Source organism: Capricornis sumatraensis, chromosome 7 (genome assembly GCF_032405125.1).
Source record: "Capricornis sumatraensis isolate serow.1 chromosome 7, serow.2, whole genome shotgun sequence".
Classification (NCBI taxonomy): domain Eukaryota; kingdom Metazoa; phylum Chordata; class Mammalia; order Artiodactyla; family Bovidae; genus Capricornis; species Capricornis sumatraensis.
In genome coordinates this window covers 28,247,587-28,275,432 of record NC_091075.1, presented here as the reverse complement: position 1 = coordinate 28,275,432, position 27,846 = coordinate 28,247,587, and the positions used below count along the sequence as shown (strand labels likewise).

The following is a 27,846-nucleotide window of genomic DNA, read 5'->3' as shown; positions in this document are numbered from 1 at the left end:
GTCGGGCAAGGGAAAGGACAGTGTGGTATTCTCTGGGGGAACTCTCACCCTAGTTTAGTTAGGTTGTTGGTACATTTTTCAGAGATAAGGAAGGAAAGGTTGCTCAGGTAAGAGTCAGAGGTTGGTTCTTCATGGTGTGGAGAATAACTCACTCAAGGGTTTTGAGTGGTCCTAGTCAGGTAAAGACGGAGAAGGCAGTGGCACCCCACTCCAGTACTCTTGCCTGGAAAATCCCATGGACGGAGGAGCCTGGTGGGCTGCAGTCCATGGGGTCGCTAAGAGTTGGATACAACTGAGCGGCTTCACTTTCACTTTTTACTTTCATGCATTGGAGAAGGAAACAGCAACCCACTCCAGTGTTCTTGCCTGGAGAATCCCAGGGACAGGGGAGCCTGGTGGGCTGCCGTCTGTGGGCTCGCACAGAGTCGGGCACGACCGCAGTGACTTAGCAGCAGCAGTCAGGTAAAGAAATGGGAGAAGAATGAGACTGTGGTCTAAGGAAGGAACACTGTTCAGTCTTCAGGAGTTACTAGGAGGTACAGAATGTACTTGATGCTGTCAGGGGTTTTGAAGACTGTGCCCTTGTTACTTCATGGCCTCAGCAAGTAAGAGGACGGCGGCTGTCTTGAGAGGTATTTATTATGAATACTTTGGTTCCTTCATTGCCTCAAATATTCATATATTTTGAAATACAAGTCTTTAGCTAGGTAAGCTGTTTTGTGAGACAGTTCCTAGTTTATTTAATGAGAATAACCCTATTAGTCCTCTTATTTAAAAGGTGAGATTTGATGTAGGTCTCGCAAACCAAGTACAAAACGCTCTGAAATCCTCTGAGGAAAATACAGGGCTATTTATTTGAATAGCTGCTTTTCAGTGAATGTGATGGATTTCAGCATGTTTATTAATAGTTGATGATCGTGACATTGAAATTTTAATTGGGAGAGAAATTGACATGGTTTGGCATTGATCCAGGGCACTGTAAGCTGCTTTAGAACACCAGGTAGTCTGAAAAAATGTAAAACATGTTGTGCTTTTTTAGGAGTAAGTTGATAATCTTGTTAGGTTTATTTTTTTCTCCCTGAAATAGAATCAAGGAGGGTTATTTCTAAATCTTGGCAGTTTTTCCATAGCTATGACTTTTTAGAGTAGATATGAAAAGAAAATAGTTTACCATGAATACTTTAACCAAAACTTAACTGTTGTTCTTTGCACATCATCTTGGGCTTTTTACTTTCCCCAGTATGAAGTGACAATCAAGGAGAAGCATTTTGAAATATGGTTCCTTTAAAAAACTTACATTGCTTTCAGTTTGTTCACAGTTTACTAGAGAATCAAATTAAGAGAGATCACCATGAAATAGACTGTTAATTGAATTGTAGAGGCAGTAAATGCCAAAGGGTTTAGAGGATGTGTCATTTCTCACTGGGGGACAGGAAGAGTTTTGTAGAAAAAGTTGTATTTAAAATCATTTGTTGTTATCTTCTGAACTTTTGAAGGAAAGTATGGTTTGAATGGAGGGGAGGAGGGCATCTGATTATTGAAGCTTAATTGCTTTGAAAGATATGTATGAAATTGGGCATAGGTCAGAGTGGTACCACCTCCCTGCTCCTGTCCCAGTCAGAGCCCCTCTTTTTCTGTTTAAAGAAAACACTGAAGAGTTCTAGATTTCTTTTTACAGGAGTTCTGTGATCAGTAGGGGTAAAAAGCAAAACTTGGCACTGACTCGGATACACTCCAGATGGCATGCATTTGCAGTTAGAATAAAAAATTCTTTGTTTATTTAAAATTCAAGAAGATTTGATGATTGAATTTTTGGATGTTGTCATGTTGTAAATAACATTACCTTCTGAGTGGAGAAACTTGGAACAGTCAACAAATAATGGTGAATGTGTAGATGTGCCCACTGTAAGAGGTGAGTCACAGAACGACGTTAGGAAGGATGTGAGACGGATGTGAAAAGAAAGAATAACGTGATTGTCTTTGCTGATGCCTGCCTGAGAAGCCTTGTTCACCGTAAGGTGACATCCCCCAGGAAGAGGTTGAAAGAGGCGAGCTGTGTATTTTGGCCACTGGGGGGGGGGGATGCCCAGTTGTGGAGCAAAGCGTAGGCTGTCCAGTTGGTCACACTGTGAGCAGAAAGTATAAACACATTGCCTTAATGCTGTATTAATTGGTTTAAATCTACTTTAAGTGACAAGATGCCTTAACTGAGAAAACAATTTGTCTTTTAGATAGAATCTTCCTGCAGCTGGAAAACGGCATTCATTCAACTTAAAATACTGGCTGTAGAAAAGGAACCTAAATATATGTGCACTGGACATTTTAGAGATTATGCCAGTTACTATGTATTCAATATGGCTTTGATTCTTGAAAACATGCATATGGCTTAGAAACAAATATTCTAATTCCAGGTATCTCTTAACCTAGGGTTAGTTTTTCCATTTTTATTTTTCCAGTCTTACTGAGAAATAATCGACAGAACATTGAGTAAGTTTAAGGTATTGTTGTACAGTCACTACGTCATGTCCGACTCTTTGTGAGCCCATGGACTGTAACCCGCCAGACTCCTCTGTCCATGGGATTCTTACTGTGTGGGTTGCCATATCCTTCTCCAGGGGATCTTCCCAACCCAGAGATTGAACCCAGGTCCTCTGCATTGGCAGGCGGCACTGGGGGAGCCCACTAAGGTATACAGCATCATAATTAGACATTGTATACTTTGTGAAACAGTTACCACAGTAAGTTCAGTTACCATTCATCATCTCACAGTTTCAGTTTTTTTCCCTTGTGATGAGAACTTTTTAAACAACTGTCAAATATACAATATTGTTAACTACACTCATCATGTTGTATGTTATATCCCCAGAATTTGGTTTTCTTTCCACCACTTTAAACTGATTATTTTGGCATTCAGTTCCATATCTCTGAAACACACGGTTATCTTCCTCTGTCTTGATTATTTGGTTTTAGGCCTTGTCACTAGGTTTCCTGCGATGGAAGAAGAGAGTTTGGCAGTTACGCTCCTCACCTGCCATGTGGCTCTCTTCTGACTTGTAAAGTGGTTTTGAGTCATGTGGTCTTCTCCAGGGGGATCTTTCCGACCCAGGGATCAAACCCGGGTCTCCTGCATTCCAGGCAGAGCTTTAACCTCTGAGCCGCCAGGGAAGCTCATATAGTCTACCTGCCACTTCATAGCTGCGTGACCTTGGGCAGGTCATTTAGTGTGGCTCAACTTTTCTCATCAGTAAAATGAGTACTGTGTAAATAGTATCTACTTCATAGGATTAGGACTTAACACATGTAAAGTAGTTGGAATAGTGACTAGCACATAGTAGGCTCTACATAAGTGTTATGAATTATTAATATGGTATAATTACTTTTCCTCCTTGTACAACTCCATTCACTTAGCTTTCTATGTCGTGAGTCCCCCTACATATGAACCTTGGAAAGTTGCAAACTTTCAAAGATGGGAAAGTGTGTTTGCATGTCCAGCTGTGTTTAAATTCATGTGTCTGGTGTACATTGTCATGTGCATCCTCTACAGGAGGCTATGGTTTGGTTTACTTTACTGTAAAGTACTGTTGCCATGCGACATGAGCAGATTACTAATGAAGACCTGATGGAGTCGGAGGCCCAGAGAAAGGACCAGGAGAGACAAGAGGAAGAGGAAACTGCAGAACCAAAGAGATTCACAACGTGGGAAATGGCAAGGGGATTTTCTTTATTTGAGGAGGCGCTGTTAGTTTTTGAGGCATAGGAGCCAAACGAAGAAGGGTACATGAAGGTTGCAGACTGCCGTCCAGTGCTTCGGATTATCTGTGATGATAAACAGAAAGAGCTACTGCCTAGACATCGCCGGATTGTAGTTTTAAGAGAGTAGATAGAACTGAAAACATCAGGGAGCCAGCACCTGTGCCATCCATGTCAAGCATGAGTGAAATTGCAGCTTCCCTCCGTGCTGTGCTGGCGACCCTTCCCCTCTGCCGTCTCTCACCGCCTCTCCCTCCTCCAGTCAGTACCTCTTGTCCGTTTACTCAGTGCCCGCCCCTGTGTGCCAGCTGTTGTACTGTACTACTGTACTTTTCAAGGTACTGTGCTATAAGATTAAAAATGATTTTTTTTTATTTTTTGTGTTTGTTTTTTATGTATTATTTGTGTGAAAAGTATTATAATCCTATTACAGTACGGTACTGCATAGCCGATTGTGTTAGTTGGGTGCTTGGGCTAACTATTGGACTCACAAACATGCTCTTGGAACGGAACTTGTTTGTATATAGGGGACTTGCTGTAATCTGTAGACGTTTTGTAGATAATCTTTATCAAGCTGAGGAAATTCTCTTATAGTTTACTGAGAGTTTTTATTATGAGTGGTGGTTGATTTTTGTTTCCAACTATACTGTGGATTTTTGTTTCATCTTGCACTTATGTTACCTTCTGCTTTATGTATTTTGAAGCTTTGTTGATACATACAATTTAAACTGTTTTATCATCTTAGTTATTCGACCTTTTAAAAAAATCATTATGTAATTTTCCTCTTTATCCTTAGTAATTTTCTTTGTTGTTGTCATACTGGTCCTGAGGCTCTGTTTTTTATTTACTTACCTTTTAAACCTTTTCTGTGTTCACATGGGATCGTTTCTTTGGTCTCTGAAGCTCACTGAGTTTTCCTCTGTCATCTCCGTCATGCTGCTGGGTGCTGCTGCTGTGCTTAGTCCATCAGTCGGGTCTGACTCCTTCTTTGTAACCCCTTGGGCTGAAGCCCGCCAGGCTCCTCTATCCATGGAATTCTTCAGGCAAGAATACTGGAGTGGGTAGCCTTTCCCTCCTCGAGGGTATCTTCCCAACCGAGGGACGGAACCCAGGTCTCCTGCATTGCAGGCAGATTCTTCATCAGCTGAGCCACCAGGAAAGTCCATGCCACTGAATATATCCAGTTAATTTTTTATTTTAGCTATTGTATTTCTTTGGTTTTAAAATTTTCATTTGGTTTTTCTGTATATCTTTGCGAATATTTTCTTTTTTCCCATTGATATGAGTGTTTCTGGTTGATTGTTGGAGCGTTTTAATAATAGCTGCTTTAAATTCTGTCAGTTAATGCCAACATTGGTGTCAGCTTAGCAGTGGTGTCTGTTGACTCACTTCCCTTATAAATTGAGATTGTCTTGGTTCTTTATATGCTGGATAATTTTAGGTTGTATCCTGTGGAAAGTTTTGCATATTATGAAATCTTGAGTCTTGTTTAAATCGTGTGGAGAATGTTGATATTTTAAGTTTTAGCTGGCTACTAACTAATCTGGTTAGATTCAGCCTGCAAGTCCTAACCTGCCTTCTTTGGTTCCCGTGTCAGTTCAGTTTTCAAAGCCTTTGCAGCGCTGTTCACATCTGTCCCTGAGACCTGCATGATGGTCTCTGTTAGTTCTGCTCTCTCACACATCAGTAGTTTGTGTTATGAACAACGTGATGGGGTCACTTTAGGGAGCTCCTTCCTTGGGAATGCTCGTTTTTGGTCCCCTGGCCAGAAAGCTGGGGTTGTAGGGACCTACCTTTGCTGTCTGTCACGACTGTGCCTTTGTCTGGGCCAAATGGCAAGAGGACATAGACAGAAGGAAGTGAAGGGTCTGGCCCCATGCTGTCTGGATGGCAGGACAGACAGAAGGAAGTGAAGGGTCTGGCCCCATGCTGTCTGGGCTGCAGCTTCACTGATGAGAGAAGAGAAGAGACGCCTGCTGCTCAGCACTTTGGCTCCTGCACGCTCCTGTTGTGGGTTGCCCCAGGATCCCTTGGGGTTTGGGGTGTGAGAGGACAGGGACGAGAAGAGAAGGTGGGCTGTACTCCGAGCACGAGGGGTTCCCTTTTCTGCTCCTTGAGCCAGAATTGGAGGGCGTCTGGACCACTCTGTGTGCCCTGGTTGTCGCCTCCGTGATGCTCCTGGTGATTTTGGTGGGGGAGGACGGTAAACTCATCGCCAGCTCAGCGGCTCCTCAGACAGCCGTGCCGCACTTTCTGCCTGGGCTCTGGAGCTCCACGAAGTCCGTGAGTCTGGCTTTTGTCTCCTTTGCAGCGTGGCTCCTGCTGTCTCTGCTCAGTGCTTTTCTGTGGCCATGCGCCTGGCTGGCGGGATCTTAGACCCCTGGCCAGGAATGGAACCTGACCCACGGCCGTGAAAGCACTGAGTCCCAACCACTGGACCACCGCGGAGTTCCCAAGCTCAGTGTTTTTTAAGTTTAAAAAAAAAAAAAACTCAAACCTGCCTTCCTATTTGCTTTTGTGTCTGCACAGCCTATAACTCCGCCGAAGGTTAGTCACAGGCTGTGCTCACACCCCTTGAACTGGCAGGCTGTTTGTTGTTTTGGTGTTCTTTGCTGTTTTGGCCGGAAAGCCTGTTCAAACTTGAGGTTGTTCCCTCTCTTGAATCCCCTTCCATGATGTGCAGGTTCCCTGAACAGTGATGCTGGGCTGTGCCTAGTCGCTCAGTTGTTTCTGACTCTGCGACCCCGTGGACTGTAGCCCACCAGCCTCCTCCTGGGATTCTCCGTGCGGGAAGACTGGAGTGGGTTGCCATGCCCTCCTCCAGGGAATCTTCCCAACCCAGGGTCAAACCCAGGTCTCCCACACTGTGAGCGGATTCTTTACCGACTGAGCCATGAGGGAAGCTGGAACGGTGATGCTCATTAGCTACAAAGCCCACGGTCATCACTAGCTGCCTAATGGCCGTAAGTTTTCATCAGCTAGAATTCAGGGCAGCGTTGATGGACACATTGAAGGTACATAGGTGTACCGTCTTTTCAAATTCCAAACTTAAATTGCTTTTAAAAATAATAAAATGGGTAATAATTAGAATTGAGCATTTGTTATTGACCACACATTTTTACACAGTTTTCCCTACGATATAGTTGAGGAAAGTGGGACTTAGAGATATTAAGATTTTTTACCTCTATGTTGTACAGCTTATAAGTGATCAAGCCAGGGTACAGTTCTGACCTCAAAGTGCGTGATTTTTGCCGTTCCCTGAAACTTAGTTTAGAAAATCATGTGTTTTAAGTTGTTCCTACTTATAAGCCCTTTATGAAGTATGTATTATCCTTAGTAATAAGTAGGCGGTGGCAGTGGATTTTTGTAACATTTTAAATGCTGCTTTTACCTCTCCTCTCTGATGTTCTTTCCCCCTCCCTTTCTTGATTTAAATTGGTATGTAAACTTCTGTGTTCTCTAAATTGAATCAGTTGAGATAGAGATGTTATTTTATTTAAGGAAATATGCGTCAGCTTCTGTGAGGGTAAAAAAAGATGCTGGGTGAGGCAAAAGTATTTTGTTCACATAACCTATTTAGAAAAGCTTTATAAATAGGTTGTATCAGGTTGCCAATTATATAAAGGAAGATCTTATTTTGTAATTTTGATATGCATAAATTTAGTTACCACAGATTAGTTAAAACTAGTCTCCCTACCACACGGGTAATGACATGAAGTAAATGAGACTTTACCGCTAGCTATTCATTCCACCTGACCTGCCTCTTGAGAAATCTGTCTGCAGGTCAGGAAGCAACAGTTAGAACTGGACATGGAACAACAGACTGGTTCCAAATAGGAAAAGGAGTACGTCAAGGCTGTATATTGTCACCCTGCTTATTTAAATTATATGCAGAGTACATCATGAGAAACGCTGGACTGGAAGAAGCACAAGCTGGAATCAAGATTGCCGGGAGAAAGATCAATCACCTCAGATATGCAAATGACACCACCCTTAATGGCAGAAAGTGAAGAGGAGCTAAAAAGCCTCTTGATGAAAGTGAAAGAGGAGAGTGAAAAAGTTGGTTTAAAGCTCAACATTCAGAAAATGAAGATCATGGCATCTGGTCCAATTACTTCATGGGAAATAGATGGGGACACAGTGGAAACAGTGTCAGACTTTGTTTTTGGGGGCTCCAAAATCACTGCAGATGGTGATTGCAGCCATGAAATTAAAAGACGCTTACTCCTTGGAAGAAAAGTGATGACCAACCTAGACAGCATATTCAAAAGCAGAGACATTACTTTGCTGACTAAGGTCCGTCTAGTCAAGGCTATGGTTTTTCCTGTGGTCACGTATGGATGTGAGAGTTGGACTGTGAAGAAGGCTGAGCACCGAAGAATTGATGCTTTTGAACTGTGGTGTTGGAGAAGACTCTTGAGAGTCCCTTGGACTGCAAGGAGATCCAACCTGTCCATTCTGAAGGAGATCAGCCCTATGATTTCTTTGGAAGGACTGATTCTAAAGCTGAAACTCCAGTACTTTGTCCACCTCATGCGAAGCGTTGGCTCATTGGAAAAGACTCTGATGCTGGGAGGGATTGGGGGCAGGAGGAGAAGGGGACGACCTAGGATGAGACGGGTGGATGGCATCACGGACTCAATGGACGTGAATCTGAGTGAACTCCGGGAGTTGGTGATGGACAGGGAGGCCTGGCGTGCTGTGATTCATGGGGTTGCAAAGAGTCGGACACGACTGAGCGACTGAACTGAACTGAACTGATTCATTCCTCAGATGACCTCGGAAATCACAGCCCTGCATCTTGATTAGTGAGTGGCCAGCCCCTCTCCTTTTTTCAAGCCTGTCAGTGATTGGTCCCTGGGTGTCTGTCATGTGGTTCTCTTGTAGACAGCAGAGCCTTGTAGTTGCCTAGCTTTCTTGTTCTCCAGTGATAAACTTACATGACACTTTACAAAATGAATCATTGAAAGAGGGAATTGGCTAAGAAGAAAATGCAACAAAGAAACGCTAGGTGTTAGTGCTGGATGTGAAACCTAAGTGGAATATAAATGGAATTGTAGAAGAAATAGCTGGCTGTGGGGATGTTGACACTGAATGAATGCCCACCAATGAATACCCACCATTCTAGAGACTCTAGACATGCAGTCAGAGGAACTCAGAAACAGGGTGGTTATTATAAATGAGGAAAATGGTTGTGATGAAAAGAATCAATAATGTCTTCGGGGAAGGAACATCAATAAGAACTTTACATTAAAGGAACTCGCAGAGATACTGAAAGTGCAAAGGACAAAATTTGGAAGGTATTGCAAACCTCGAAAGTATACCAAGCATGAAAAAGATGCTCACTCCATCTGCTGAGTTATTCAGTGAGAAGGCACACAGATTCAGATTAGTCCTGATCAGTTTTCTTTTCAACATCTTATTTATTTTTAATTGAAAGATAATGTTTTACAGTATTGTGTTGTTTTCTGCCATACATCTGATAAGTTTTTGAATAAAAAAGTAAAATACTCTAATTATCAACATATCTAATATATTAAATTACAGTATACTAAACAAAATTTTCAGTTACCTGTATATTTATAACCTAGAGTAAGAGAGTTTTTAATATTTTGGCAAAAAGTTTTGAAGGTCATGGAACAATTTAAAATTTTCCTGTTGGTTTTGAAGATTGGTTTTTACATTTACAGATTGTACAATGGTTTTTAATGGTTCTACACTACTGTGCATAGCAAGGATTGCCTGTATTAAAAGCCAGTGTTTTGGAGTTTTTCAGAACCATTCTGTGTACTAACAGGAGTTTTAATTTTGGTTTTGTTGATGGAGATCAGGGATGCATAACCAAGTTGTCATCAGGTTGTTCTTTGTTTAAAACCCTTTAATGGCTTTCGTTATCATTAGAATAGAGCAGACTCTTCAACGTGATGTGATCCCTGCCTCTGTCTTTAGTTCTTGTGTGCTAGCACTGTGTATTTTCCTTTTTAGCCCTTAGGACTTAAGAAAGTGAAGTGAAAGTTGCCCTGTTGTGTCTGACTCTCTGTGACCCCATGGACTGTAGCCCACCAGGCTCCTCTTTCCACGGAAGTGTCTGGTGCCATTTCCTCCTCCAGGAGATCTTCCGGACCCAGGGATTGAAGCTGGGTTGCCTGTGTTGCAGACAGATTCTTTACCATCCGTGCCACCAAGGAAGGCTTCCTTAGGATTAAACGATGTATTTAATTGTGTAATTAGCCATGTAATATTTGTGTCCAGTGGACCTATATTGTTTACTACCGAATGCCCAGCACCTGGGTACATATAAACATATGCATACATGTCCATTAATTCATATCAATATACAGTGCATGTTATACCCGCAGGGCACTCTGTACATTATATGTGCATAGATATATTTTTTCCTGTGGAGAAGAATGGTTACTTTCCCAAGATTCTCAAAGAATTCAGTGGTCTGAAAAAGCAGAATATTGCACTATAGGAACTGATACAGTGAAATGAATATTCAGCCTAGATGGTATCATTAAACATTAAAGATGTTCACTTTCTAGTCTCAAACTGCATTTGAATATTTGGACATCCAAGGTATTATATATAGCCCTGAACAAGCATTTAAAATTACTGCATTGTCTGTAGAACATAAAATTCATTTTAAAGATGGTTATCTGTGTTGGGATATACTAACATAGTGGTGATATATGATGAACTGGGAATCAAACTACTATAAATCATGGAGGAATCTGCAAATTTTTCCTTATTTTTTTTTCCTCCTAGTGTGTGATTGCTCCACTGGTTCAGGATTCTTTTCAAATACTTCAAAATAATTTGATAACATAAAACTGAGATATAACTATGACTAAAATGTTTCCAATTAAGGAAAGTGACACAGATTTTCATGTTTGTTCTTTTTAGGAATGTTTTAAAGGAAGTTGGGCAACTCACAAGTTACTGCATAAGAAAGCAAGTAAGTAAAGTTACGCATCTCTATACTATTTTTCATAGAAGTGACTTCTTGCAGAAGACAAGAATTCTTCCAGCTCTGTAAGTGTGTATTTGAATGTTCTGACAGTATATAATCCCAGAGGCTAGAATTAGGACAATTTTGTGCTTTGCGGTATTCAATCCTGTAAGTAAAATGTGACTGAGTAATACCTTTGTTAATCTTGTATTGCATATGTACCATGAAAACATGAGATGGTTGCTATGATAGTTGGATTGGCTTGAGCAGTACCAGAGAATGTCCTGATTTGGTGTCTGGCGCCATCTCTCTCCTGTGTGTAAAGCATTTGCGTGTTGCAGGCAGGGGCACAGGAGCTCCATTTAATCAGATTGTTTTTGTTTTTGCTTAGTGTCACTCCAGTACTCTTGCCTGGAAAATCCCATGGACAGAGGAGCCTGGTGGGCTGCAGTCCATGGGGTCCCTAGGAGTCGGACACGACTGAGCGACTTCACTTTCACTTTTCACTTTCACGCATTGGAGAAGGAAATGGCAACCCACTCCAGTATTCTTGCCTGGAGAATCCCAGGGACAGAGGAGCCTGGTGGGCTGCTGTCTATGCGGTCACACAGAGTCGGACACGACTGAAGTGACTTAGCAGCAGCAGCAGCAGCAGCAGCAGTGTCAATTTCAATAGCTTTGTCTAACTCAGAATTGTATCACTTTGTTTTTTTGGTGTTTTAATGTTGTTACTTGTAGCCTGATGTTTAATTTTCTTTTTTGAAGTTGCTTTGTGAAACACCACAAATTGAAACTATTGGCTACTTTTTTAGCTATTGCTGTCAGCCACACTGATCTATCACTGATTCAAGTCATCTTTCCTGCCTTGGCGACTCATCCTATAAATTTAAGCCTTTAGGGTGGCTAGCTCAAGACAACTCATCACAATTACTTGAAAATTGACAAGGGCTTTTTGTTCTTATAGCATTGCCATCCTCATGGATGAAGGACTGGCAGACAGTACATGGTTCTTGGTATAAGGTTTCTTTTTCAACTTAACTGATTTTGCAGTATTTTTAGTTCATCTACTTTATATTTTTAAGGAGTTTGCTGATTTAGTAAAGTTTGGTAGATTGTTTTATATTTATATACCTTCAAAATCTCATTGAGATCAATTTAACCACCATTTGAAGGAAAAGGAAATAAAAATTTAAAAAGACATTCTGTGGTTATATAAAGTGAAGTCTGCATTTAGTGGAAGTGCTAAGGCTATTGTGGGAGGAAATATGGTTAAAGATGAGGAAAAGTGATTGTGAGTAAATGAGTTTAAAAAAACATAAATGACAGGATTTGTTACCTCAAAGGATAGAGATAGGTTTAAATATGCCACTTTATTTTATTTACTCATTCTTTAAATACTGTGCATCAGATATGTTAGGTAATTTTAGAGCTCTTTGAGCCAATTACTAACATTTTATTACCCAGGAACTTCTGGAGGAAGGCATGGCAACCTACTCCAGTATTCTTGCCTTAAGAATCCCATGGACAGAGAAGCCTGGCGGGCTGCAGTCCCAGTATTCTTGCCTTAAGAATCCCATGGACAGAGAAGCCTGGCGGGCTGCAGTCCCTGGGGTCACAGAGAGTCGGACTTGAGTGAGCAACTTAGCGTGCACGCAGGCACCCGGGAGCATAAAGCATAGGGAACTGAAGGATCGAGGTGGAAGAGTATGCTACTAAAAGGACTTGAAATGAGTCTCTTCTTCAGGTGTTTGCCAGCTCATTGAAGTGTGCTTGTTTCTTCAATATTGGGTTTCTGAAGATAGAACTATTTTATTATGACTTATGCTACAAGACAGTTAAACAGCTGGTGTTCCCTAAGTGATTTTTATTGTATTGGACTGAAACTACTTGTATTTTATGTATATCTCTGGAGTTTAGTATGATGCCATGTTTCAGATTGTGCCCTCTTGGATCTGATGGGATTAGGTTCACTGGGTGAGCCTAATAGTCTTAATCCTTTTGGGTGGTGTTGGGTAGAGTCAGCCCTCAGCTAGCCAGTCCTGTATTTTTCACACTCTAATAACCATAGTGGGTGACAGTCTAAGAGGAGGGGATGGTGTGGGGAAAGATGATCTCCAGAGGTATGAAGAGTATTGAGAAAGGGAATAGGGGAAAAAAGAAATAAGAGATAGGGTTGGGCTGGGAAGCAACCAGGGTGGCTTAAAAGATAGCTCCTTAGTCCAAGAAATTATAGTGAGATAACGTAGCAAATAGTTATGTGTACTGATCTCTAATTAAAGATGACTGATTGGTATTTATGTTCATGTGGTGTATTGGTTTGTAATTTGCTTTTATATCTTTGACTGGATCTGGCATTAGAGTAATCCTGGACTCATAAAATGGGAAATGTCTCCTCCCCTTCTTTTTTCTGGAAGAGGTTGTGTAGTATTGATATTATTTCTTCTGAAAATGTTTGCTGCTGCTGCTAAGTCGTTTCAGTCGTGTCCGACTCTGTGCTACCCCATAGCCCACCAGGCTCCTCTGCCCGTGGGATTTTCCAGGCAAGAGTACTGGAGTGGGGTGCCGTTGCCTTCTCCAGAAAATGTTTGCTGGAGTTTGCTAATGAATTAGTTTGCACTTGCAGGAGTTTTCTTGGTTGCAGAAGTTAATGAGGCCTTAGGAAAGTTCCAAGTGTGAGTTAAAGAGCAACATTTATTTTTCATGTGTCCTAGGGAAGAAGATCACTTGGCTGTAACATCTTGAAAAGCCTGTAATGCTGATGCTTGGGTGTATTTTTCCTAGCCATACCTCCTGCCAGAGTTTACGTAGTATTAGCATTTGCCTTTGGTCTGATCTGTGTAAGTTGTAGCACTTCACATCTCAATACTGTATTAGTGTACACTTTTACACTTGGCACTGACGCACTCAGTTTCTTTGTCACTGATTTTCCTAAAGTAAAAAGGTGGATGTGTTTGACAAGTGTCTTTTGGATAGCCAAAAATGTGATATAAAAACTCACTTAAAAAAAGAGAATCTCTATGGGAATTCTCTGGCAGTCCAGCTGGACACAGTGCTTTTGCTGCCGTGGCTGGGGTTCAGTCCCTGGCTGGGGAACTAAGATTCCCCACAAGCCACGTGGCGCAGCCGGAACAAACCAACCACCTCTAAATAACACTTTTAATTCTACGCTTCTGCCCTTCCAAGCTAGTGTGCTTGAGTTTTGGATTGTACAGGGAAGAGGTTAGGTAATATTTCAGAACTGGTTGCAGCAAGCTTTGTGAGCACGGATTACTCTAAGCCTTACCTCCAAACTACCGAAATCATGGGTTTGTTGTGAGGGTTAAATGGGCAGTAATTAGTAAGTGCTCAGCAGCCATTTATTGGGAGAACTGAGTCAGGATTGTGGTCAGAAAATTCTGTCCCAGGCAGAGCTTCGATACGTGCAGTTTTCTGTGAAAGCTGACTGGAGGAGGCCACGTGTTTTAGAGAAGAAGAATACGATGTGTAATACTTGAGATCTGACCTTGTACGTATCGGGTACTCTCTGACACCACCTGCAGCTTACCTGGCCCTGTTGCATGGTGATGTTTGAAAGATAACTTACAGGTGTTTTTTTCTGCTGGCCTATGCTTTCACAGTCTTTGTGAAAAGAGCAGTTAGTGTGCAGTTTTGTTACCAACCCTCTGTCGAATTCCTGTTTATTGGATTTCTGTTATGTGTTTAGGACTTAGGGTCTTAGATCAAATTTATCCTTAAATAGTTTAATTTATTTTGGAAGAATGACTTTCCCTAAGTAAATTATACCTAGAGATTAGAAAAGAACTTGCTATATTTCATTCTTGTCTAGCTAGCTTTTGGGTTATAATGCTTGTTTGAGGTCTGCTTTGAATTCTCTTGAAAATTGATTGTGGACAGTTCAGAATCCAGATCAGTAGGAAGCTTTGAAAGGTTTTACATTCTTCCTTTCCCCTGCACTCTCCCTTGGAGTATGTTAAAGCAAAAAGCCTGCATCTTCATTGCTATTCTGTGCTATATTTCTGGTGAAAATTATTCTTGAGTTTCATAATTCAGACAGAAGCACTTGGTGCTATCACAGCCAAAGCAGGTTATCAGGCCTGCATTTAAAACTAGTTTCTATAATGTTTGGGGGCTTCCCTGGTGGCTCAGACAGTAAAGTGTCTGTCTGCAGTGCAGGAGACCCGGGTTCAATCCCTGGGTCAGGAAGATCCTCTGGAGAAGGAAATGGCAACTCACTGCAGTATTCTTGTCTAGAAAATTCCATGGATGGAGGAGTCTGGTGGACTACAGTCCATGGGGTCGCAAAGAGTCAGATGCAACTGAACAACTTCACTTTCACTTCACTATAATGTTTAACCCCAGTGGCAATGAATAGAGTCCATTTTTGTCCTGGAATGAAAAACAGCTTTCCTATTGACATTGGCATTCACAGAGGCTTTCTTGAGCTTCATAGGGGAGAAAAATACCTAAAATTCAGTGGCATAGTAGAGCTTTTCTTTCTCTTTTCTCTTCTTATTCTTTTCTATTATTCTACTTCATATGTACTATTATAAATACATTTTCTTCCAAAATAATGTGAATGGATTGGTTGTATTTTTGCATTCTTGTCAATTGCACGTCAAGGGTCTTTCACTCCTAAGTTGACCACGTGCTTTGTGGAGAGAATACTCTACTAGTAAGCAGCATTTCCACATTTCTCTGCCCATGTGAACCAAACTTCCCCCGTTCCCTCATCTGTAAAATGAGAAAATGAGACTAGATTATCTTTCTCTGTTGTTGTTGATAACTTTAGTCACCAAACTGTACATTATATCCCCAGGACTTATTTATCACATGACTGGATTTTTGTACCTTTTGACCACCTTCACTCATTTCACCATTCCTCTTTGGCTTAAAATGTCTATTCTCCCATTTTGTATTTTAAATAGATCACTTATAGGGAAGTTTTTTTTTTTTTTTCTAAAATTATTTGAAGCCTGACTTTTAAAACCTGTGATAGCATCACAGTAATCAGGAAAAGATCGGTATGCATTGAGAAGTATATAGGCTCACTTGGTGTGGGAGGGATTTGAATTCCTGCTCTTTAAAGTTTCGGGTTAACAGTTCTGTTTTAGTTCGTAGATAGAGCAGTGTGCTCAGATACCATTGAGGGTATGTTCTGTGTGAAAAGATTTTAGGTGCATTTCAGTTAATGCAGCATTATATATTATTAACTAACCTGGTAGTGGGGTCTTTGGTTCTTATGTTTCTAATGAATTTTCAGTAACTTTTGATTGATTATTCCCTCCCCTTATCATTGCCTTTTCCTACTCCCTTCTATTACCTACTTCCTTCTGTTAGCTTCTTCCTGAAAAAAAAAAAAGCAGACGATACTCATAAAGTTTTCAAAGCAACTTAAAATGTTTCCTTGACAGTCTGTCATCAGCTGAGTGAGAAGTTTTTTATTTTTTAAACTTTAAATTTGCTTGGGGATTATTTAGAATCTGTTCTTTCAGTAAAAACATGGAACCCATTGATAATGTCTGCCCTCAGCTGGGAAGTTTTGACTAGGCTCACATTTTATATTTCAAAAAACAGGCTTCCTATAAATTGACATTGTAGAGAGAATGCATTTAGCATTTATTTGAGAAAAGGAGTTTGACCACATGCTGTTCCTATTCAACATTGTATAAAAACTGATGATATGTTTAGTTTGGGGTTTTTCTCCCAAGACACTTAGATCTTTCAGGAGTCAGAGGGTTGTGGATAGAGCAAGAACATAGTATTTTGGGGATTCAGGTTAAGGTGGAAGTTTGCTTGATTTTGTGCCTGGGCTCTTTGGCTTGGCTTTCAAGTATGTGATTGTTAAAAGTATGATGATGCTTAGTAGCTTGAGCGCTCAGGCATTTCTTTCTCTCATTCATCCATCCATCTCCTAGAAGATGAAAAGGCCAAGCGAGAAGTGTCTTCCTGGACTGTAGAAGGTGATATCAACACTGACCCATGGGCAGGTTATCGATATACTGGAAAACTCAGACCCCATTATCCACTGGTGAGTAAATAAGGTAATAAAAATTTAATATTTTTTAAAATCAGTCTTCATAATTTTCAGTTTCCTAAAAATAGTCCTTATAATTTGTATTCCGATTATGAATCATGTGATCAGGATTAAGGTTACAGTCTAGCTTTTTAGCTTTCATGGTATGTTGTTTACAAGTTAGTAGGGATAATTGCCAGTCATGGGTGAAGCAGAAGAAATTTTAGATTAAGGGTCAAGACTTCTTTAATTTTTTTTAAAAAACGAGGTAGAATAGATATTTTTAGGCCAGCATAATGGGAGTATATATTACTACTTTTCTAAAATTTTTTTACTGTGATATAGTTCTACTTTAATTTAGATAAGACTTTTCTGCCCCCCTTGCTCCTTCCTCTGTTTTCGGCAGACTGACTTCAGAGTCTTAACCTCGGAATTGATTTAAGTTGAAATTTGTCATTCTGAAATATTTAAATTCTTCTTACTGTTATCTTTTTATTAAAGAAGTACATCCTTAATTTTTAAAATTTGGAAAAATATAAGAAAGTCTCTTTAATTATAGTTTCCAGAGATAATAACCAGGAACATAATGGTGTACATTTACTTCGAGACAACATTTCATTATTGCTTTGGTTCACCAATTTGTTTGGAACAACACAGGCGCTTCCCTTGTCTGTGTGTAATTGCAGATCTTCAGTGCCCTCTGGCACTCTCTGTCGCTTACATATTCTGGGAAGGGGCATGACAGTAGCACCAGGAAAGTAAAGCTCAATCCTCACGAAATAGATATGTTGTGATATTTAAGATGTCCTGTAAAACTTTTTTTTTTTAATTTAAATGAGATGAATGAATTTTTTATTTGGTATTTATCACCCCGCTTTTATTTGTGTTGTTAGTAGATTTTAATAATGAAAGTTACTTTCACATTTGAATCGGATCCAGCTAACCTCTTTGTTGTTTTCAGATGCCAACAAGGCCAGTGCCAAGTTATATTCAAAGACCAGATTATGCTGATCACCCTTTAGGTAAATTCTGCTGTGCTGTTTGTTCGTATTTTCAGTTTATGAGCTTGATGACTGCTACAAAAAAAAAAAAGAGTCCTTTTTTAGTAGAAAATTTTCATTGCTGCATTTCTAATATTTTTTTTTCAAGATAAACTAGAATATTTGAATTAAAAATTCTTTCCTCACACTAGAAATCTAATCAATTCTAAAGACATTGTTTATATAGCTGTTAAAGGCTACCTCCAACATAATACTGTATTTTGTGTTGTTATATCAAAGTCTAGCTTTTAAAAAAAAAGTTATTTTAACATGTTCTCCTGCATTAATTAAATAATACCTGTTTAGATAAAAGCAGATGGTGGAGGCTCTGAGTGCATGCCTAACTAAAGATTCTGTACTGTAGCAGTAATAGAAATAGCAGTAATGGGATGATAATAATAGTAATAGTGATGCTGATGATTCTATAATTGATACTTATTTTGTCATAACTGTGTGTCAACTTCTTTACGTGTATTACTCCATTTTATACTTTGAGCACTCCTCTGGTGGGTTCTATTGTCTTCTCCATTTTATAGTTAATTATAATGAGACATAGAGAAGATAGGTCATTTGCAGCATCGTGGTGGTTTAGTCGAGAAGTCGTGTCCATCTCTTGCTACCCCATGGACTGTAGCCTACCAGGCTCCTCTGTCCATGGAACTTCCCCAGGTGAGAATACTGGAATGGGTTGCCATTTCCTGCTCCAGGGGATCTTCCCTCCACAGGAATTGAACCTCAGTCTCCTGCATTGTAGGCAGATTCTTAACACTGAGCCACCAGGGGTGCCCAATTTGCAGCATAGGTTCTGTGAAATTACTGAGTTTGCATGTCAAAAATGGTTGCATGTCAGCATTTTCATGTGGTTTAATCTACCAAACTAAGCTACTGTTGCTTTTCTTCTCTAAGACAAAAAGGAACTGTATTAAAATGTAATTAAACTCCATTGTTTCAGATAAATTGAAGGGAAAGAGTCTGAATGATAGAATACTGTTGAGGATGTATAATTTTATTACAGTGTATTTCATATTCTAGAGTATAGTTTTAAATCACATCTTTAAGAAGTATGCAGATAAGGCCTTCTCTGGTGGTCCAGTGGCCAAGACTCTATGCCCCCAGTGTAGAGTGACAGGGTTCAATCCCTGGTCAGGGAACTAGATCCCACATGCTGCAATGAAAGAGCCTGCGTTCCCCGCCACCCCCTACAATACAGCAACAAAAAAGAACATAGATATGGTAAATTCTGGTGGGATAAAATGTTATGAGGGGAAAAGTGAGTACGTTTCCCCAGAAATAATCACTGTTAATGATTTCTTGCAGAACTTTTCATCAGTCTTTGTTGCGCATACACACATTAGCACCCTCCATCCAATTATACAAAAAATGAACACGCATATACAGCTTTTCACCTTGTGTTACTGTATTTTATGTTGTAAATATTCCATATAAGTTCACATAAAACCATTTGTTTTTAATGAGTGAAATATTCCACTGTGTGTACGTGTTATAATTTATTAAACCAGACTCCTATTAATTTATTTCTAGGTTTTTTTTTCCAATTTATTTCTAGATTATTTCCAGGCTTTATTTCTTCCAGTTTGACCACAGGAACTGTTTTTGTACACCCTGTTCTTGTGCATCTTTGTGCACATGTCAAGAGTATTTCTATAAGCAAATAGTCTAAAGCAAAACAGCTACATCACAGGATACATGCATTTAAAAAATTTTGAGAGATAATTACAAATCTCAGTGATTCTTCAGTTAAAAACATGTGAGACTCTATTTTCTTCTGTCTTCCTCAGCTTAGTATGTTATCAAGTTTTATGATCTGTGCTGATCTGAAAGATGAAAGATGATACTTTGCATTTGTTTTAATTTGCATTTTTAAGTTATGAGTAAGGTTGAGCATCTCTTTACTTTTATTATTATTTATTTATTTAATTTATTTATTGGGCTGTGCCAGGTCTTAGTTGCAGCATGTGGGATCTAGTTCCCTGACCAGGAATTGAACCTCGGCCCCCTGTATTGGGAACTCAAAGTCTTAGCCACTGGACCAGCAGGGAAGTCCCCATCTCTTTACTTTTAAAAATCATTTGTATTTTTCCTTTTGAACTGTCTATTCATATCCGTAGCCTTTTTTCCCCCCTCTCAGATTACTTAGTTTTTTCCATACTGACTTATAAACTTTCTTTCTATATTGACGAAAATAATCTCTATATTGAGGAAAATATTGATGTACTATAAAATGTTTTCTCCCAAGCAGATAGTTACATTTTTGTCTTTGTTTATAACATTACATTTATGACAAACTTTCAACATTATTTTGTAGTAAAATCTGTCTGTTTTCTTTTAAGGTATTTATGGCTTTATAACCTAGAAAGACCTTTTTGGTTCAGAGATAATAAAAATATTTTCCTATGATTTCTTCTACTATTTCTGTGATTTTACTCTTTGTGTGTGTGATAAAATTTTGGGCCCATGTGAAACTTATTTATTATTAGGAGTGAAGTAGGGCTGCAACTTAATTTTTTCCCAGAAGAATATCTGGTTGTCACGTCACTGATTGTTTTTAAAAATCAGTCTTTTTCTTACTGATTTAAGATGTAACCTATATCACTGTATTATATTTTCATATATCTTTGGGTCTATTTCTGGATTCTGTTCTGTTTCACTCACTCATTTGTCTAATCATATGCCATCACCAAACTCTTAGTTATTATAACTATAGAGTGTTTTACTTGCTCCAGTGTTCTTGCCTGGAGAATCCTGGGGACGGGGGAGCCTGTGGGCTGCTGTCTATGGGGTCGCACAGAGTTGGACACGACTGAAGTGACTTAGCAGCAGCAGCCGCAGCAGCAGCAGCAGCATAGAGTGTTTTAACATTTGGTAGCCTTGTTGCAGAGAAGGCAATGGCACCCAGCTCCAGTACTCTTGCCTGGAAAATCCCATGGATGGAGGAGCCTGGTAGGCTGCACCATGGGGTCGCTAAGAGTTGGACACGACAGCGACTTCACTTTCACTTTTCACTTTCATGCATTGGAGAAGGAAATGGCAACCCACTCCAGTGTTCTTACCTGGAGAATCCCAGGGACAGGGGAGCCTGGTGGGCTGCCGGCTCTGGGGTCGCACAGAGTCGGACATGACTGAAGTGACTTAGCAGTAGCAGGCCTTGTTGCGCCCATCTTTCCTCTTCTTCAGAATTTTCCTGACTCTTCTTGCATGTTTGTTTTTCCATGTGAAATTTAGGATCAGCTTGTCTGGTTTCTAAAAATGTCCTATTACCATTTTTTATGGGGATAGTATTAAATTTATAGACTAACTTTGGAAGAATAGACACTTTTACAATATTGAGTCTTCCTATCCAAGAACAGGGTATGTTTTTCTATTTTATTTGTCTCCTTTATGTCTTTCAATGGTATTTTTAAATTTTCTTCATTAGGTCTTTTAACATTAAGTTATTCCTGGATATTTTATCTTTTTAAGTTATTCTTGTGAATATAGTATCTTCTGTATTTTTTGATTTGTTGTTTTCATAGCTCAGTTGGTAAAGAATCTGCCTGCAATGCAGGAGACCCTGGTTCAATTCCTGGGTTGGGAAGATCCCCTGGAGAAGGGATCGGCTACCCAGTCCAGTATTCTTGGGCTTCCCTTGTGGCTCAGCTGGTAAAGAATCTGCCTGTGGTGGGGGATACCTGGGTTTGATCCCTGAGTTGGGAAGATCTCCTGGAGAAGGGAACAGCTCCCCACTCCAGTATTCTGGGCTGGAGAATTCCATGGGCTGTATAGTGCATGGGATCGCAAAGAGTTAGACACGACTGAGCAACTTTCACTTCACTTTGTGTATGGCAGAGTTATTGATTTTTATATATTATAATCTGCCAACTTGCTGAATTCTTATTTCTAGTTGTTTTCCAGGTATTCCCTTGTTTTAGGGATATATAATCATATCTGAAATTCGTAAAGATTTTGTCCTTTTCTTTTTAAGTTTATGTGTCTTATTTCTTTCTCTAGTTAAGTATATCTGCAGTATTGTCAGAACAGTGCTAACAATACTAGCGCTGATAGTGGGCATTCCATGATGTTGGTTCTTGGCTTGAGATTTGTATTTATCATGTAAAGGTGGTAGCTGGCTGTGTTATCAGAGCTATCTTTGTAGATGATCATTTATTTTCCATTCTTTAATCTGTGACTCTGACAAGTTATATTGATAGTTAATATTGAATTATACCTGTCTTTCCAATATGAATTTCACTCAGTTCATGGTGTACTGTGTTTTTTGGAGTTTGCTAGATAATATTTTATTTGGGATTTTTATATCAGCATTTAGAAAAAGTAGTTTGGTTATAGTCTTTTTGTCAGATTTTGAAATTATTATTGTACTAGCTTTAATGCTTTTCAGTATATGAATAAATTAAGCTGATTTTATTAGTGAAAATTCTTAGGGCAGTATTTTTCAAACTTTTTTTGATTGTGAACCAGAGTGAGAACTGTATTTTAGAACATAATCTGTATATATGTGTGTGTATAAATTAATAGCCAAACATTTCACAACAGCCTGTATATAGTCTATTTTCTATTCAGTTTATTTACTTAAAAAAAAAAAAGTTAAGTCATAGCCCTCTAATAGCCACTAAATGATCACAAGTTGCAGTTTGAAAAACACTGACTTAGGTTCCAGTTTTAAAAAATAAATGAGTGTAATTAATTCATCAGGTGTTGTATATGCTTGCTACATAGGAGATGATCATGAAAACAGACAGAAATTAATTATATGGTGCTATTCAAATGTAGATCATTTATTGACCTTATTAACACACTGCCTGTCAGATAATAAATAGGCCATCTTGACTGATTTCTAATAAATCTGAAAATTTGTTCTTTAGAATTCTTCCTTCAGTTTGTTTAGCAAATTTCACGTTGAAAGTATTTTTTCAGAAACCCTGACCTGGACCCTCCCGTATTATGAGAAACCATTGTGTGAAATAGACTTGACTATTATTTTATCATTGGGGAGTAATTACGCTTTTATATACTACATCTTTTTGTTCATTTTGGTTTTACTTAGTGATTTTCTTTTCCAGGAATGTCCGAATCTGAGCAAGCTCTTAAAGGTACTTCTCAAATTAAGTTACTCTCATCTGAAGATATAGAAGGGATGCGGCTCGTATGTAGGGTAAGAGTTTTCCGCTCCTCCTAGGATAGGACTTGTTTAAGTAGTTACAACACATGAAGTCAATGATTTGCGCTGGTACAAAGGTGGCAAATGTTACACAGTAAGACTGACTGGCCATTTTATTTATTTTTTTTTGAAAAAAAGTGTTTATTAAGATATAGTTGATTTACAATGTTGTATTAATTTCTGCTGTACATCTAAGTGATTCAGTTATGTATACATTCTTTTTTATATTCTTTTCCATTATGTTGGTTCCAGGATATTGAATATAGTTTCCTGTACTATGCAGTAGGACCCTGTTCTCCATCCATTCTTTTTGTAATAGTTATTTGCTATGGTTCTTTGATGAAAATCATTTATCTATTCTTTTATTTCCCTCCCTTTCCTTCTCCACTGTAGAATTGTGAGAAGCCTCAAACTTCATCACTTGATTATTGTTTAGATTACTTAAGATGTACATTTTCACATAGAAATCAGTCAAGTGTATGAATTAAACTATTTGCTAGCTAGCTCAATTTTATTTATATGTTTACACAGACATACATACACATTTATTAATGAGTATTAAAAATATGTTAGAAATACATGTAAATAGCTATAAAAATTCAGGATTATAATATTCAAGGTGAGATTCATTTTGTCAGTATCCCGAAAATCTAAGTACAGAGGGTACAGTTTCTAATGCTGCTTCATTTCTGCTCTAATGTATGAAGTGTTTCTCTTTTACAGCTTGCTAGAGAAGTATTGGACATTGCCGCTGGGATGATTAAACCAGGTGTAACTACTGAAGAAATAGATCATGCTGTACACTTAGTAAGAATTTTACTTTTATGCTTTGAGAAATTTTTTATACTGTTAGATGTCTTAGACTTATAAATAAAGTAAACCTAAGTTCTGAATATCTATACTTGGCTAAAAACTAATTGAAAGCAAATTTTTCACTTTGTTTCAAATATAAAAAGTATTCAACAGACATTATCCCATCTGTACGTATCCGATATTGGGGTCTGAGGTAAGCCCAAAGTACCTTGTTTCTGAAACCTCATATTTTATAACATTTTAGTTTAGCTTTTACAAGATGATTAATTTTATTACTGCTTTAGGTAAATCATGCTACCGCGTGTGTCAAATATTCTGAAGTCAAAAAGAATATAACTTCTGAAACTAGTGGTAAAAAGTGTTCCCTTTTTTAATCTACTTACAAAAACAAGGCTACAAAGAGACCAGATACATGTTTGTGGTAAATATAGTATCAGTTCAGTTTAGTTGCTCAGTTGTGTCCGACTCTTTGCGACCCCATGAATTGCAGCACGCCAGTTCTCCCTATCCATCACCAACTCCCGGAGTTCACTCAGACTCATGTCTATCGAGTCAGCAATGCCATCCAGCCATCTCATCCTCTGTCGTGCCCTTCTCCTCCTGCCCCCAATCCCTCCCAGCATCAGGGTCTTTTCCAACTCCGCATGAGGTGGCCAAAGTACTGGAGTTTCAGCTTTAGCATCAGTCCTTCCAATGAACACCCAGGACTGATCTCCTTTAGGATGGACTGGTTGGATCTCCTTGCAGTCCAAGGGACTCTCAAGAGTCTTCTTCAACACCATAGTTCAAAAGCATCAATTCTTCGACGCTCAGTTTTCTTCACAGTCCAACTCTCACATGCATACATGACCACTGGAAATATAGTATAGGGATATTAAAAAAATTTTTTTAATATAGTTTTTTTGACTGTGCTGGGTCTTTGGTGCTGAGCACAGGCCGCCTTCAGTTCTGGCGAGCAGGAGGCTACTCTGTGCAGTGCGCGGGCTTCCTGCTGCGGTGCTTCTCCTGTTGTGGGGCTCAGACTCTAGGCATGCAGGCTCAGTAGTTGTGTCACATGGGTTCAGTTGTGTCATGGCATGTGGGATCCTCCCGGACCAGTGATTGAACTCATGTCTCCTGCATTGGCAGGTGGATTCCTAACTGCTAAACCACCAGGGAAGTCCAGGTATACTTTAAAAGAAAGATTGCTTATCCACCAAGGAGAGACCTTAAAAACCCTGTAGTAGATGAGTGCACACATGATATGGTTAGGTTGTTCATGACAGAAGAGCAGGAAGTAGTTACTAAATTACATGGAAGGCTAATTAAACCTGCTGTCATAACCAGACAAATGCAAGTCACAAAACCTTCTAAATTAGGAAGCATTTTAAAGATATTTATATCCATTACCTCTGTGAAGATGGTGAAACTGGTACTCTTTTTCATGGTGATGGTATTTAAATCGGGACTATCCTTTTGGAAAGATATTTGACAATGTGTCTTGAGATATAAAAATGTATGTAACATTTTTTTATTTGAAATTATAAATCCCAATTTGGGGGTATTCAATATATTATAAATTCCATGAACAACATGGGTCTTATATGTGAATTTTTTTTCAGTAAATATATATATGTACTGTAAATATATTTTCTCTTAATGATTTTTAAAATAATATTTTCTCTAGCTTACTTTATTGTAAGAATGCAGTATATAATACATATAACATACAAAGTATGTGTTAATTTCTGTTTTTGGTAAGATCAGCCGTAGTATATTAGTAAAATTTGAGGGGCAGTCAAGTTTTATGTGGATTTTGGACTAGGCAGGGAGGGGATCATTGTGTCCACTCACTGCCCCCACCCCCCCACCCCCCCCCGCCACCATGGCCCAGGGTTGTATATGGTTATGTACCAGTAGTAGTTTGAATGCTTCCTATAGGCCAGGCACTCTTCTGTGGTTCTTTTACCAACTCATCTCATCTCCTAACAACTCTGAGGTAGGCACTACTCTCATCTCTGTTTTATAGATTAGGAAACTGAGGCAGTGAGAGGTTAAGTTGCCCAGGGCTATTCAACTTAAAAGTAATGGAGCTGGCATTTTCAGTCAGTGCAGTCTGCTTCTGTGTGTTCTTAACTACTATGTGTACTGCTGTGAGAACTATAGAAGCAGGTTGCTAAAGGAAAAATGATAGGCATGTAGGTACTGGTTATAATATTTGTAGTTGAGAAAACTAAATTTTCAGTAATAGAATTACCAATAAAATTATAGTACATTTCACAAACTGTATTTTAGGCAGCTGTTTAAAAATTACTAGTCTGAAGACTGCAGCAGTATGGAAAGAGAAATCATGTGTGCTGTGACTACCACTGTATAAAAACATCCGAGTAACGTAAGACTCGTTTATGGAGAACTAGATCATTTTCTTAGTGATTGCTTTGTTGTTCCGCATGAGTGTTCGTATGAATGTTCTACATGAATGTCTCTGGAAATACTTTGAAAGTGAAAGCATTAGTTCCTCTGTCATGTCTGACTCTTTGAGACCCCATGGACTGTAGTACACCAGGAATTCCAGTACACATGGAATTCCCTATCCATGGAATTTTCCAGGCAAGAATCCTGGAGTGGGTTGCCATTCCCCTCTCCATGGGATCTTCCTGAATCAGGAATTGAACACTGGTCTCCCATGTTGCAGGCAGATTGGCAGGTTCTTACTAGTATTCATTTTTTTGGTCATAGGGATAGAGGCATTTATATAAGCAATTAAAATTAACTGTGCACATTAATATTTATTTTAATATATTTTTCATAAGGAGTTGGTAATTCTAAAATCTTCATATAGTGACATTTGTATATGTTTGTAAATATTTTAATGCGTGAATTTGCTTTTCTTTTGCAATTATCAGTAAACTGGTTTGCTGACTGTTAAAAACCCTACTGTTTGATATTAAAGGTAGTATCTTTTTATTTCTAAAATAAAATATTAAATGGGTTTTTCATTAGGAACATCTGTACAACAAGTTTTTCCACATTTTTCAGATTTAGAAATCTGATTAATTGCATGCATACTAGCTTTTTCTTTTGGACATTCCAAATTACTCTGCTTTTAATTTATTATAGGCATGCATTGCAAGAAATTGCTATCCTTCACCCCTGAATTATTATAATTTCCCGAAGTCTTGTTGTACTTCAGTGAATGAAGTGATTTGCCATGGAATTCCAGACAGACGGCCCTTGCAAGAAGGTGATATTGTTAATGGTAAGAAATGTGTGGCTTTTGTTGCTGTGAGCTAAGAAACAAGGTTTTGGGAGTCTGATAGTGACTTGCATCTTCTTCACTTGTCTTTACCTTATTTTTTTTCATATTTAAAACTTAAATTTAAAATCTCTGGAAACCTATTTTGTGGTTTTCTGTTAACTGTTTTCAAGATACTTCTAGTATAATGTGTTTGTTACAGGTTCTTTAATGCAGAACTTTACTATGTGACTGGTAAGTGGAGGATGTCAATGAAATGTGGAACTAATAACTGATTCAAGTGGGATTGTTTTCTTACTCCTTTTAGTCCACTATTACAGATAAAGAGAATATGTAATATGTGAAGAGAATAGTAATATGTGAAGACCTTAAGAAAAAAGCCTCAAAATTCTGCAGAAGTACTGTCCTTGATGTTAAGAAGTTTCGAAAGTGGCTTTAGGGACCACTGTGTTCAGCTGTTTTGGGAAACTGTGAGTGCAGAGAAAGAAGCTGCCAAGTGGGTTCCCTCTGTAATTAAAAAATAAATTGATGAGTTAGGCTCCCCTCGATGATATTTTTAACATTGATGAACTTGGTTTCTTTAATAATCAGATACCTTTAAGAATGTATGTATTAAACAAGGAAGCATGAGCCCAAGTGTTAAAGGCTTTAGAGAGTGGACCAACTGTGATGCTGGCTGTGAATGGTAGTAGAGACTTAACTGACACTGTTTTTATATGAATTGTTTTTGCTGCAGTTGGAGTATCAGTTTATAAAACTCCCTAGATTTTGAGGGGTCTGCCCAATGCTAATTTACATATAAGCTCTATTTTTTTTGCATGCTTATTATATGAGGTTTTTCAGGAATGTGTGTGTTGTGCTAGAGCC

The 27,846-nt window shown here is 38.9% G+C and overlaps 1 protein-coding gene across 1 annotated transcript in view; it reads left to right on the top strand.

Annotated features, from left to right (window-relative positions):
- The window catches only part of METAP1 (methionyl aminopeptidase 1), a 54,964-nt gene that overhangs the window by 12,373 nt on the left and 14,745 nt on the right, over positions 1–27,846 (top strand). Inside the window, exons 2-7 of the mRNA XM_068975089.1 lie at positions 10,657–10,708; positions 16,618–16,730; positions 17,677–17,737; positions 22,834–22,925; positions 23,655–23,738; positions 26,844–26,982. Of these exons, the coding sequence (XP_068831190.1) occupies positions 10,657–10,708; positions 16,618–16,730; positions 17,677–17,737; positions 22,834–22,925; positions 23,655–23,738; positions 26,844–26,982 (541 nt within the window). The remainder of the gene's footprint in view (positions 1–10,656; positions 10,709–16,617; positions 16,731–17,676; positions 17,738–22,833; positions 22,926–23,654; positions 23,739–26,843; positions 26,983–27,846) is intronic.